This window comes from Micrasema longulum, unplaced genomic scaffold, assembly GCF_059751315.1.
Source record: "Micrasema longulum isolate JH-2025_06_02 unplaced genomic scaffold, ASM5975131v1 h1tg001481l, whole genome shotgun sequence".
Taxonomy (NCBI): Eukaryota; Metazoa; Arthropoda; class Insecta; order Trichoptera; family Brachycentridae; genus Micrasema; species Micrasema longulum.
The window spans coordinates 94,773-109,809 of record NW_028278666.1 but is presented as its reverse complement, the minus strand read 5'-3'; the positions used below and the strand labels follow the sequence as shown (position 1 = coordinate 109,809).

Sequence of the window (15,037 nt, the reverse complement as noted above, 5' to 3'; positions counted from 1 at the left end):
ACAAAACAATTATGTTCTTATAATCATGATCATTAAAAAACAATTTAATAACGTCTTTGTTCAGTATTTCTTGATGAAAATTGAAGTGGAAAAATATGAAATATTCAGATTGGATCTTTGGTAAAGATGGAGCAAAGTACTTACGTAGTTTGTGTCGTCTTCCTCGTTGTATGCAAGTTTCACAATCCCATAAGATCCCTGGAACAAAACGAAAAAGTTGTAAGTAAAACGCCTTTGAACAAGTTTCACCAAACTTGGCGAAACAAATCTGTCGCTCGCTAAACCCGCAAAAGAAAAATATAAATTTGATACTTTTACTGGCGGTGTTTTCTCGTACGACAAAATTGCGTTTTCCTTTGATTGAGCTAATGACCATTTAAAAATATGTGTTTTATTAAAAATTTGTATCCCGGTGCCGTTTAAACACGTGATTATATACCCAGGCATTGTGTCCCGGTCCCGTGTTTACACGTGGTTTACCAGCTGTCTAAAAAAGTGCATTTTTTGACATCTAGTGACTTTTATTCGTACTTTAAAGACGGGGCCGGGACACAACGCGTGGTTATTATTACCACGTGTTTACACGGCTCCGGGATACAAAGCACAAAAAAAGAAGTGAGGCCCTGTAGGCAGTAGCGTGCCTTGGGTTTACGAGTAAGGCAAGCCCATGTATATATATTTTTAATTTACATGTGGTGTAATTCCCTGACGGCCTCATAGTATAGTGGTCAGCGCATTTGCCTACCATGCAAAAGGTCTCGGGTTCGATTCCCGACATGGTTGATTTGAAATATTTATTTAAAAAGGTGTTTTTACACTAGAATGTGTCATGGTCCCTGGACTGGTACTTAAAGCGTAAGACTGATGATCTTACCTTCATGTAGCAAAAAATATCAAGATACACTGCGATTGCAGTGCTCTATGCACCATTAGGTACGGAAAAGGAATGATGATGAATTCACTTGTGTGAAAACATGATGTATGCTTTCTTCGCTACAGTTGTACAGTCTACAAAGCATCCAAAAGGTATATTATGACGAATAACAATATTTTATGAAAATATGTATAGGATAATCTTTCTGATTGAAATAAATGAAATAAAGAAAACACAATATTGTTTTATATAAAGTAATTCCTCAGATATCAACCATTACCAATAAGTAACATTAATAAAATATAGCATGCGTAGAGTTGAATAATAGTCATCGGAACCCATAGATACATACAATGAAAGCATCCACCCCTTTCCCGAAACTGTTCATAAAGTCTTTCTTCAGTTTCGCATATCAATATCAATTTTTTTTTTTTAAACTAATTAAGCGAAAATTTAATATTTCTTTACAATCAAACCGCGAAAATAACAAAACAAATAAACTTTAAAAACTTTCATTGTACCCCTCACTGCAGTTTTGTCAGTTTGTGATCAATCAAATACACATGGTCAGCACAATCACCCTTTTCTAATTTCCCAGTATTACAGTGGAGGAATACAGTGTTAGTTCTAAATTGAGACCGCGGCCGTACGCTCCAGATCCCGCATCGGAAAGGAAGAAGAACGTAGTAATACAAACAAATCAATCAAACGACACGAAACCCAAATACATATAGGAAACATTAGAATAATTTGCCCTATACAACATGCACTCAATCAACATAAAATAAAGATAAATTATAATTGATATATAATATTGGAAAAGGAAAAAGGAAAGTAGATAGGAAAATAAAAAAGAAACGTCGGCCATCTCCGAATTATTTTTATACGAGTATGTGACGTTTGCACAAAATGAAGTAAATTATCATAAATCTTAACCAGTACGGGTCTTTAATCAATTAAGATAAAAATAACCGTTTAAAATTATCAAATTCCGTAAAAAAGAGCATAATAAACAATCGTAAAGTTTGTTCGATACGAAATACAAGAGGCGCTCTCTGCCAACTTTACCTTAAAGAAGCTGGCTTCAGATTCCCATATAAAACTCAACATATTCTGACAAACATTTTATGAGTTTACTGTTTGCATCACATGCGAATTGCACCGTGAAATAGCCCCATAAGAACCCCACGTGCGTGAGCGAGATAAGAAGACATAGTGTCGTTCGCGCACACGGATTTCATACGGTTCGGATCTCGGGATGCGAACAGTACCAACGTCGAACAGATCTCTAATTCACATTTGGCGCGAAATTTAAGAAACGAAATAAATTATTTTTAAGCGTTTGGTCCAGATTTGGTAATTTTGAAATAAAATTAATAGGCAAGCCCGGCTTATGGGCTTCTATGGAAATACCGCCAGTGCCCGTAGGTATATGTGCGAACATTGCAATGTGGCTCTCCATAAAAGCCAATGTTAGCAAAACTATCGTACAAAAAGGTTTTTATATTGTTTCAAATAAATATGAGAAGTTTCAATTGATATAATCCAGTATTTTTATAATTATGACACTTTTAAAAAACCCTTCACAATGCAGGAAATTTCACAAAAATGGGCCGGGCACAGGGTAAATTCTATGTTTATTTGGCCGGTACTCAACATGTAAACAATATTTTAAGTCCAATATTTGAGTTTCTCCAAATGTTCGTAGACACAAGACTGGATTTCACCCGCTCGGGAGTCATTAAGATTAACAAATAACAACAGGGATAGAGAATACCTTTTAAGGTCGATAAACTTGAACGACTTCAGAATACATGCATAAGGTACATTTTTGGTTTTAGGAAATATGACCACATTTCTGATTATCGTAGGCAACTGAAATGGCTTAAAATTAGACAGCGGAGAGACTATCACTCCCTCTCACTTCTGTTCAATGTACTTTATAGTTCTAACGCTCCTATATACCTGCGTGAAAAATTTCAACGCTTATCAGTTCATGGTTTACCTCTTCGTTCTAATTCTCAAGGCACTCTCTTAATACCCATCCACAATTCCTCTTTCTTCTCTAACTCATATAGTGTCCATGCGGCTCGACTGTGGAATCATCTCCCATCCACCATCAAAGATGTTGCTACATTTTCTCTATTTAAATCACGTCTGAAGAAACATCTCCTTTCTCTTCCTTAATCTCTCCTCCTTTCCTTTTTCCTCTTTTTTTCCTTTTTACCATTGAGTAATAATTTCGATTTAAGGTAATTTATAAACAGATATGTTTATTTCTATTTTTATGTATCTTTAGCTTTTTAATTTTTTTTTCTAGTGAATATGTTCTGTGACTTGAATTATAAAAATAAAACTTTTATTTTATTGGTTGATTGGAAGAAATTGCCATTTGGTAATAAGCCCGCCAATGTACAAATAACATTATGTACAAAAAGTTTAATAAATAAAAATAAATAAATAAATTATGTTTACAGAGATTTTATTTATTAGAGAAATAAAAGAAAAGTTTATTTATTTGATCAATAATAAACTATGTTATCCATTTCGTTTTTTAGCGCGGCTATTTTTAGATGTTCAAAAAGAAAATACGTGATCTCTAGGGTATGTTGACGTCAGTTAACTAAACACTTTAGTTATCCTACGAACCCACGCCAAAATACCGACCACCCTTTACTTTTGAAATGGAAATATATTTTAGTTACAAGGAAGCACACTCATGGGCGTGCAACGTTTACGCATAACAATACGCAATCATCGCAATTTTTGGTACCCAATAAATTAAAGCAAAAAATCAAGAGGTATCAAATATCTGTTTAATCATTATTTAAATTTTGTATATTTAGATGAGTTTTTAAAAAAAATATTTACAAGCACGAGTTGAAAGAAAGTTGAGTTCATAAACAAAAAAACATCAATAAATGAATAAATAAATGTTACATAAGAATATATAAAATAGTGCATACATCCAGTTACAGTGTTTCACAAATATAATGAGATAAAATGTTACACAGAAAAGAAAAAAAAAACTATATAAAACAAGAGAAAAATAGACGAAAAATAAATATATTCATCTTGTCGATTTTCATTATAAACAAATTAAATAAATAAGGAAATACGTATAAATAAATTTTAAAAACTTGATAAAAGTAGATAATTTATTTACTAACTTATTAATCATATATTTTATATAACACACAGTTCAAAAACATATTGCAGAATATAATCAATATTTGAAATACTAACTGATTGATATTTAGGCATTAACTTTTTTCAACATTTTCTCCTACAACATCAAACGTTTTTATAACCTAATCAATGCATGTAAGGATTGCCTACTAAAAGCATGTGGTTATAAATCGGCATGTTAGTTTTATATTTTTGTGCCACAATTTTGGTGCATAGTGGGTTTTTAATGTTGGTTTAATTTGTGTCCTGACAAGGAGGCGGGTACGTCTCGAAGCCGGTAGAAATAAAAAATATCCAATAACATTTACCATTAAAGAACTTAAACGTTTTTTTTTGGCGTTTATGGGTATCCTGTAACAGCATGCCCTAAAAAATCATGTTTTAACCTGGCACGTGTGTTTTTTGTTTTGGATTTTTAGTGTTGCCTGTGCTAGCACCGAAATAAAAATCTACGTTTTCTTTCATTAATATGATATAAACTGTCTTCGTTATATTTTTTAATTAGTAGGTAAATTTTCGGCTATTTTTAATAACTGCTCTAGATTAATGAAGAAGTTCAATGGATTTTTTGTTTGTTAAAAGATTGACTTTTTTTTATTTATCGTATTTTCATCGCAAAGATTTTTTTAAATTTTCGTAATTTTGAAATTACTTCGCCCGTGACGCAACAAGATGTCATCGGTGAGTTGTCCTGATTGGCGAGTTGGCCTTCCGGAAACCGAAACCTATCCAACGCTGTAGTTGATTGGTTGATTGTCAAAAATCCTGACGTAGTTCAAAGTACGGCACGCCCCTGACAGACCCTCTTCATCACTACAAAAAGACCTCTTGGACTAAAAAGTCATTTTTATCGAGAAAACAATGCAAGTTACAATGTAACAAACCACAATATACCGCAAAACGTTTGTCTAACCCTTCTTCGTTTCTGTGATTTCTTTGTACAGAAGGAAAAACAAAACAGCGATGGTCAAGACAAAACAATTGCCCGGGAAATGAATACAATTATTTATATTATAATGTAAAGTATTTCAAGTCAATCGTAACCTGAGTATCTCCAAATACTTGAATACAAATACTAAAACTTACCCACCAGGGGAAAAATAAATTGAACCAATGCCAATGCGACGATTCAATATTATTTACCTGACTATTTGGAAAATTACATCGGAGACAAATTTTAAATTAAGATCAAAAGCACATTATAACTATGTGAGTACTATTTACATGTGTGTATATAACACGACTTCACCTTTTAATATGCATATATAATCCGAACGGGTTTTAAAAAAATTAAACGAATAAAACAAAAGGTTTTCAATCTACTAAAAAAAACAATACAATTTAAATCAATATCGTAAGTCGAGGTAGTACAGCAACAAAAAAAAGAATTGGGATTGTTCGTATGTGGAAAAAGGAATATTATCAAAAATCAAATACCAGAAAAGGGTTTGTTTATTAATAAAACACAATTGAATGTAGTTATGCAGAAAGCAGTCAGTCCACAATTTTGAAAAAATGAGATATTGATGTTATCGGGTGCAGTAAGGTCAATTCTATGTTCTGTTCAAAACAGCCAGACCGTTTTCATACAAAAAGTTGTCATAATCACCTTCTGAAAATGGTATCAATCACAAAAACGGTATTTCTCAATTTGCAGAAAACACTAGAAAATCTTAACGAATTTAAAAATCGTTAAAACTGGTCAAATACATAGTTAAATTCTTGTTTGTAACTTTAAAAAAAACTAATATATTCCTTGTTTATCATTTTTTAGAGTCAAAAACATTCCAATTGTAGCGGATATTTGTTTATTCACTCTTTTCACAAAGGTGCTATTTTCTTAGTTTTACTTTTCTATGGCTGGCTGCTTTCTCCATAACTACGTTAAATTAATCATTAATAAATAAAAAAAAATTAAAAAACTTTTATATTTAAAGAAAGAAAAACACAGTCGAAATGCGATATTACTCCACTAGTGGGGTATTAAGGCTTACACAAAAGTTTATTGCACATACACAATTGTTTTTTTCTTCTCATTCTCTTGTCCCAAATAGCACTTACAACCAAGAGGAATTTTCTCTAAATTAATACCATTTATGCGCCGCATTAAAGTGCGCTCAGGTACATTGAAACATCTAGAGATCTCGCGAATGGTTTTTTTTCTGCATAATATATTCTACAGTGCTTCTCTTGTCCATCATGCTCGAAGATGTTTCGTTTTGTACTGTTGAGGCTTTCAAAAATAAATAAAAGCAAGTTAGCATAAAACCTGTACTAACTGTGACATATAACCAATGGCTACCGCGTGAAATTCCAAACAAACATATAGTTGCGGCTCATTTTCTAAATTTATTCTGAAAAATTCATTTACAGCCTCAGAGTAATAATGCGTACCTAGAGAGAAGCCCGAACACTATGTTTCATAGAACGCAAGCGATGTTGGTCTGTTGGCTAGCAACCAATTGGTGGCCATTTTGTTTTATTTGACAACATAAACATAACGGGTCGATCGGATGCTTTAGTAGCCGTGCTTGGCTTTGTTTGTAAATAACTTGGATATTTACGTTATAATAAATAAAAATCGACTACGGTGAATTGCAGTATATTTGGTTGCAGCAGTAGGAGCGTCAAAGGTGTTAAATGAGTCAGTTTTTACAGGTAATTGATTCCGAATATTTTCCCATGATTATTTTTGGCATTTATTGTCCCGACACGTGTATTGTGTTGCTTAAAAACTTTCCTTATATCAACATATTTACTTCAGATACTATTTTTTCTCAATTTGGGGGATAAATTTGTGAATCAAAGTACGTTAACTGTTGATAATGACAGTTGATTATGGGCAATATGTCATCATATGTCAATCGGACCATCTTTTTTTAGGTCTTCCGACGCCTCGCTTATTCTCCCAAGGTCTCCATCTTAAACTTTTAGGCGTCCATCTTGTGGGGTCTTGTCTCGCAACATGTCCTGCCCATTGCCGCTTCAGTCCTGCTACACGATTCATAATATCCGTTATTCTGGTTCTGTTCCTAATTTCTTCATTTCTTTTTTTTTTTAGGCTTATACCAAGCATAGATCTTTCAACGGATCGCCGTGTGCATTTGAGTTTTTCTACATTTCTTTTTATGAGAGCCATGTTTTCTAATGCATAAGTAGTCATTGGCAAAAACATTACAACACATAAATGTATCAACAATATTTTGAGTCTGTCCAAATTTTATGTAGACAAGGACTGGATTCAACTCCCTGGGGAGCTGCCAACACTAACACATTACAACAGAAGTCAAGAATACCTTAGAGAAGGTAATATAGAAATCTAGGCATCTACAGGGCCCATTACCTGTCATTGGCTTGTTCAAGTGGCCATTTTACACACTGTGTAACACTCATCATTCCGCCCACATTTGAACATTTATATTCCCTTAATTCGTTCATCCGTTGATTTGTGTGAAGTAAAAGAGCTGAAACCTTTATTTATGCGTTTATATTTGGACAAACTTATATTATAATATTGTTGATAAATCCACCTGGTCCATGAAGAAGCATAGAAATTGAAAAAGTATTTTTTTTCAGGCGTTGCTTAGTATGTAGGTGAAATAATTCAATTAGATGAATTTCACTCGTATAAATAAAGGTTTCAGATCTTTGACTTCACAGACATCAAAGGATAAAAGAATTGAGGGAATATAGATGTTCAAGTGTGGACGGAATGGTGAGTGTTACACAGTGTGTAAAGTGGTCCCTTGAACATAAATGTATGTTTAAATAAAATATATAAGTAGATACACAAGTTTTTAAATTGACATCAATCCTCTATAAAGATTAAAGTATAAACTGGTGGCAAGAAAAATATAAAATCTGACATAAGCCTTTCTAGATCCAAGCTACAGAAATAACAGTTTATTCATAGTAAAATTAACTTCTTTTCTTCACCATCATTCCCTTTCCGCATCTTCTAAAGCCTAGGGCACTGCATTGTTACACCAATCGCAGCGTATCTTGATATTTTTTTGTTAGGTGAAGGCAATATGATCAGTCTAACTCTTCAGGTGCCATTCTAGTGACTTTGAAATATTCTAGTGTAAAAACACATTTTTAAATAAATATTTCATGTCAACCATGTCGTGAATTGAACTCGAGATCTCTTGCATGGTAGGCAAATGCGCTGACCACTCGTGTCAGCCTTGCGGTGTTACTTCCTTTTCCAAGAGTTAATATGTTTTGAATAGCTGTTACTCTCCTACATGCCAGTAGTTACGCCAGCAGAATAATTTGTTTGCCTACTTCGCGCCCTTAAACATTAAATTTGATTGTATTTAATTTTAGTTTCGAATTATTGAAATAAGTATTATTTTTGGATGTAAGGATTATCATTTTATATTGTTAAATTGAAAGGAAACGGGTGTAAGTATGAATTAATTCTCCCAAGAGAAATAAGAAAGCCCGAACCACGAATGTAGATTAGAAATATTATGGAAATTTTCTATTTGAATAAACCAGCTCATGTGGGAAGGTTAGAAATTTAAATCTTGCAAAAGGTAAACCTATTTATTACATCCAAGATAGAAAAATTGAAAATACGTAAATGTTTTTAGCACACATTTCTTTGTACAATACTCATACAATTTGCGGAGTATTGAAATACAAAGAAAACTCACCTTATTTTTTTATTATTTTAAATCATGAATTAGGCACACATATAAATATTCTCACCAGGCGCGTTCCGTCCATAGATACTTTGGATGCGGCGCATCCCTTGAAAATTAAAAAATAACAAGAATTTTACAAAAAATATATTACGAATACGAAATAAAACCTTTAAATATGTATTCCTAAAATTCTCACTGAGAACAGTATACATACCTAGCTACATATTATGCGTTTTTCCTATATCAACGTACGTATTGAATATCTAGGTATCTTGTTCTTGATAGTATACGCGGGATGCTGCTTGTCGAGTTGCGTCTAGTTCCCATAGAATTGTCCAAATTTTCGCGCACACGCCTTAGGTTCATTAGGTTTTAGATTTCTCTTTCAAGACTCGGAGAGATAAGAAGCATCTAACTTGTATAGTTCAAAGAAAAAAACGACTCTAATGACGTTTAACATAAAGTTTGAAGTAGCGCATTATTGACACTTGGCCCAAATTTTAGAACGATTGTCTCGGGTCTTGAACTTTTCATTACACAATTCCTAAAATTTTCAATAAGATTCCTAAGCAGATCTTAAAAGAAAATGTTGACAACATTTTTAAGAAACAAATAATTAAATGGCTAATATGTAACAAGGCTTTACATTGATTATTATTTTACTTTAACAGTCATCAATTTTAATTTTTGTAAATATATTTTGTGTTAAAAATACGTATGCTTTTATTTCTTAATAATGTTGATATTACTTTTTACATGTATATAATTTCTTTAACGTTTTTCTTTGTAAAGAAAAATAAGGAATCCTGCTGACAAGCCGGTTTCGCGGTTTGGTGGGTTTCATTATGTTTTCCTTTTATATTTTTCTGTTCATGTTTACCTTCTTAAATAAAAATAAATAAAAAAAAAGTAGTTTTCATCCTAAAGGTACGATATGATGCTTTCATTGAATACAAAAAATTCAATATTTCTTGGCAGTAAAAGATTTTATAGATATTTCTTCTGCAGTGATAGTCTTAATTTAAAACTGAGACAGAGGATGGTCAAGTGCTATGTGTGGTCAATACTGCTCTACGGGGTTGAAACATGGACTCTCAAGGTGAACTCCATGAACCGATTAGAGGCTTTTGAAATGTGGCTTCACCGGAGAATGCTGAAAATCCCGTGGACAGATTTAGTGACCAACGTGGAGGTGTTGAGACGAGCCAGTGCCGAAAAAGAACTATTGTCCTCAATAAAACAGAGAAAACTCGCATATCTGGGCCATATTATGCGCGGAAGCAAATATACGCTTCTACAGCTTATTATGATGGGAAAGATCGAGGGAAAGCGTGGGGTTGGAAGGCGACAGATGTCCTGGCTGAGAAACATCCGCGACTGGACGGGAGTGCGTGGGGTTGAGGCGCTGTTCCAGTTGGCGCAGGACCGGAATGCCTACTCTAGAGTGATCGCCAACGTCGGGGAGACCTGATATGGCACAGAAAGAAGAAGAAAAGATTTTACTTTTCTGTTTATACAACAGCCGTTTCAAAGAATAGTCTATTCCTGTACATGCTGCTTAATTAAGGTTTTGTCTGTTGCGACTTTGTTAACACAAGGCGGTTTTAACAAGGAGTAAAACGTCATGACTTGAAAGCGCCCGAACGCACACACGCTCCGGCCAAAAGCTTTTCCTAATATCCGGTATCCGGATGTGGCAAAATCACTATTCGTGTCATTTATTCAATCAACATAAAATCCATTTAATCATTTTCAGGATTTCAATTTTAATGTGGTTGTTCGAATTGTTCTCAAATCATGAGGTTCAAATTAATAAAGGATTCGATTATTTAGTAACTGAATGTTAGTAAATTTTTGTAATTTCGGTTTCTAGGCATACCCGTCTGTCTCTTCTTCAGGATACTTCGTCCTGAGTTGGATGCGGAATTCTTTACTTAAATTGAATAAAATGTTTGACCGCAAAGTTTATGCTTTAAATATAAATAATATTTTATCAACAGTCTTAAAATACATTAACAAAAAAATAATTAAACATAAAAGGTATAAGTATCTAAAATATGTATTTTAAATATAAAAGTTTTGAAACAGAAGTTTCAAACCTCTTGGACATTTTATTTGTTAATATAAATTAAAGTTTGTTAATATAACGGAGTTTTAGTCCCAACACTTATGTATGGAAGTGAAACATGGAACTGGCAGAGGAAGGATGAAAGCCGAGTGAACGCGGTTGAAATGCGATCTCTTAGACGAATGTGTGGGAAATCAATGTATGACAGGGTTACGAATGATGAAATCAGGAGAGAGTGTAAATCTGAGACAAGTATAATTGATAAGATTAAAAAAGGGTCTCTGAGATGGTTTGGTCACGTAGAACGAATGGACGATGAGAGAATGGTAAAACAAGTATATATGGCAAAAATGAACGGCAACGTTAGACGAGGACGACCAAGGAAGACGTGGCATGATCAGATAAACCAAAATCTTAAGTCTGGTCATGTCAAAAGCAGACAGAACCGAAGGGCATGTATGACAAGATGTATGAATGTGGAAGAGGCTAGGAGTGTTTGCCAGGATAGACGTGTGTGGCGGTCCATTCTCTCTGCCTACCCCTACGGGGAAATGGCGTGATGGTAGTAGTAGTAGTAGTAGTAATATAAATTAAAAAAAATATATTTATAGATACATTTATTACAAAAAAAATAACGTGTATCTAACTCTATGAGGCCAAGAGCATTAAAATAAACCAATAAAAATAAAAGAAACTGCTTAATGTAAATAGCCCATACTTTTATATATCTCTTAAAATGGTTTTCGTTAATATTAAATTATTACTTTATCTCCAGAATCTAACTGACATCCACCTTTCATCTCCTGTACACATTTTTTTCTTGTTTAATCATCTTTATGTATAATTTTATTTACTCGTGTGTGGCTGTGTGGAAACATGAATCTACATGGGATACAATAATTGAAATATCTCTCTTATTTATTTGAATGCAGGAGTTGTATTTATTTTTTCAAACGGACATTTTCACATCAGATTTGGAAAGTAAAAATAAAAACAAAATAATATTAAAGTAAACTTTGTATAAATATGCGGAATTTAAATATAAAAAAAATTATCTTTACTATACAAGAATAATGATTTCAATCAATTGTCCTGTAAAGTCAACACGACAAGTTCATTTTTTAAAATAATTTATTGCCAAAAAAAAACTATGTTCAAAACTCGTTTATTTATCATAGCTGCTCCAAATTTAATTTACTTTGTCCCCGTTTAGATATTTTTAATACAAAATTTTGTGACTTCAAAAAAACTTCTTGAAACACTGTAAAATAAAACATTTGTCAGTGTGTAAAAAGTTAATGTTCCTTTAATTATGTTTATTTTATTATAATATCAATTTTTTTAATTGGTCGACTATATTATGAAATTCCTTCTCCTACACTCTATTTCCTCATCCCTTAACCTTCTTAAGAGCTCTTTTTTTTCTCATGTCTTTTATAATATATTATTTTTCTCTTTACTGTGTAACATGTTCTCTCATTATATTTGTGAAAAACTTTAACTGGATGTATGTACTATTTTTTATATTTTGTATTCTTGTATAACAACTGTTGTTTTTCCTTAATATATGTAAAAAAAAAATTAAAAAGTGATGTCAATATCACAATTAATTTATTGGTTGTTTTTCTGTATAAGAAAAAGCACGAGAATAGAACTTTAAACAAAGAAGACAAAGAAGGCAGTTCTGTGGTTTGCGTTTGTGTGAACAAAACAAAAATAAAATTCGTTCAATCAGTCGGTTATTGACAGTAGACAAAAGAGTGCACGCTAATTGTGTGACCGGTGTTGTTATGATTTTTAAATTTATTTCGCTACAAGTGGCCTTAATTATATTATAATTTTTATGAATTATGGAAAAATAATTATTTGACAGCATTTTTTTAATTAACAAATTACAACAGGGAATGAGAAAACCTTAAAGAAGAAAATATGGAAGTCTAGGCATTTATAGACCTATATATTCCCTTCTTTAAGGTATTCTCATTCCCTGTTGTAATTTGTTAATCTTAACGACTCCCAAGGAGGTGAAATTCAGTCTTTTGTCTACAAACATTTGGACAAACTAAAATATTGTACATCTTAATGTTTTTTTTTTCAAATGCCTGAGCTTCAGAATATTCTGTTTTTTGCTTAAGATAACACTATGTTAAATAACTGCGTTTAAAAGAATTTTGTAGTATAGCCTTTTAAGAGCTTAACAGAAATGTAGATCATAATAACTGCCGCTAGGTGCCATTTTTAGTTTTAAATACATAAAAATTGTCATCCGCCCTTTATATCCTGTACCGTTTAATATTTTTTTTTTTATCAATCTTGTCTTTAAAAATAACCTCATTCTCATATTTATAGAGTCTAAATAGTTGTATTTAAAAAATTTCAGAAAAAAACAACATAAAATTAATTAAAAAAAATAACATATGCGGACTGTTATGATTTTTATATGCGGTTGAATGGGACTTGGTAATTCCGATGAAAAGACGGGCAAGTCTCGAAACAGGTAAGTGGGTTTTTGATACAATGATTTACTTAAATTTTACGAAATGGTTTTTGGTAAAATTATCAATACGGTTAATTGTCAATGGTTATTTTTTTGTATATTTAATTCGACTAACGAGCGCTTTCGCCTAAGTAGACATCTTTGGGACTAGTAAATTGTTTACAACGTTTTCAATTTACATACTATTTTTTACAAAAATATCAGATTAGTATTTTATTAAGGGTTTGAAAAACCGGTCATTTTAAGGAAAATTCGTTATTGGGTCGAAATAAGGATTCAGAAATATTTATTATTTAATAGATGGAGAAACAAAACATGAAGAATGCAACATATTAACAGAGCAGGAAATAATTTTATGATAAAATATCTGGAAAAAAATACCATCATGTTTTTAAAAATGTTTGACCACAAAGTTACGGTAATTATTAATAATAATTAATTAATTAACGGATACCAATAAAAAAATCTCATTTAATATTCTTAACCGGTCAACCAAATCACTTGTTCGAGACTTTTGATGAGGAAAACAATTTCAGTCGTCTGAAATGTTTAGCGAATTCCTTTGACTTTGAAATAGCAAACATATTTCATTTACTCGGCAGTTTCCATCCCGTTTAAGCTTTTATTTACCTAGGGGAGAATGGAGGACTTTTAGCAGTTAGGAAAAACGTTTTATAAGAAGATACAAAGGCACGGGACGTAAGTGGAGGTGAGTCGGGATATTACTATGTTAATTAATGTCTCGTTTACTGACTGTGTCAATAGGTTCCGCCATTTTACAAAGGGAAATAAACACCCTTATTTACTTAAGCACAGAACGAAAATAAAAATATTTGTTATTCAAATGTATACTTTTTTTGCTAGATATAATATACCACATTTGTGATTTTAAACTGGTGGTTATAATTATCAAATTACAACAGGGATGGAAAATACCTTAAATAAGGGAATATGGAAGTCAAGGCATTCACAGGGCTTATGACCTGTCGTTGGCTGGTTTATCAAATTCATAAAAATTTAAAAATCAACAAATGGAAGAATTGAAGAAATATGGATGTTTAAACATAGGCAAAATGGTGAATGTTACACAATGTGTAAAGTGGCCACTTAAACCAGCCGACGACAGGTCATAAGCCCTGTGAATACCTTGACTTCCATATTCCCTTATTTAAGGTATTCTCCATCCCTGTTGTAATTTGTTAATCTTAATGACTCCCGAGGGGGTGAAATCCAGTCTTTTGTCTACGAACATTTAGACAAACTCAAATATTGTAATGGTGGTTATAATTTGAATCGGGTTGTGGTCGCGGACTCGTGGATCAGAACTCTGAGGTTAGGTTAGGTTATTCTAACTTAGGCCTCACTGAATCCCACTAAAACGTGTGTCACCCCTTTAATCGGTATAAAGAATATTTTCCCGTGTTATTTATGTATTAATTAAGACACGGGGATGATGCCTACATCCTTCATTTTTATGTCAAATGTATACCGACGGTGTTATATGACTTTAAAAGTACTTATGTAAAAATAAAATATAAAAATGTCCAGCAAATGAGAGAGCGTCCTACGCGTTAATCCGGGGCAGCCCGACCCCCTCTCGCTCTCTCCTACGGCTTATGTTGTCCCGCACCCTGTCCGACAGCAACACGGTGGAAATAATTTAATAAAACCTGTGTGTTTTTTAGGAATAAAGTTGTGTATAAATTAAGACAAAGCGTTTTTTATTGGAATTACGCCCTCTCCGCCTTCGACTCCAC

General features: G+C 32.7%; 1 protein-coding gene across 1 annotated transcript in view; it reads right to left on the bottom strand.

Annotated features, from left to right (window-relative positions):
* LOC148275242 (calcium/calmodulin-dependent protein kinase kinase 1) overlaps positions 1-15,037 on the bottom strand; it is a 114,535-nt gene that overhangs the window by 69,912 nt on the left and 29,586 nt on the right. Inside the window, exon 2 of the mRNA XM_088235964.1 lies at positions 145-198. Coding sequence (XP_088092090.1) covers positions 145-198 — 54 coding nt within the window. The remainder of the gene's footprint in view (positions 1-144; positions 199-15,037) is intronic.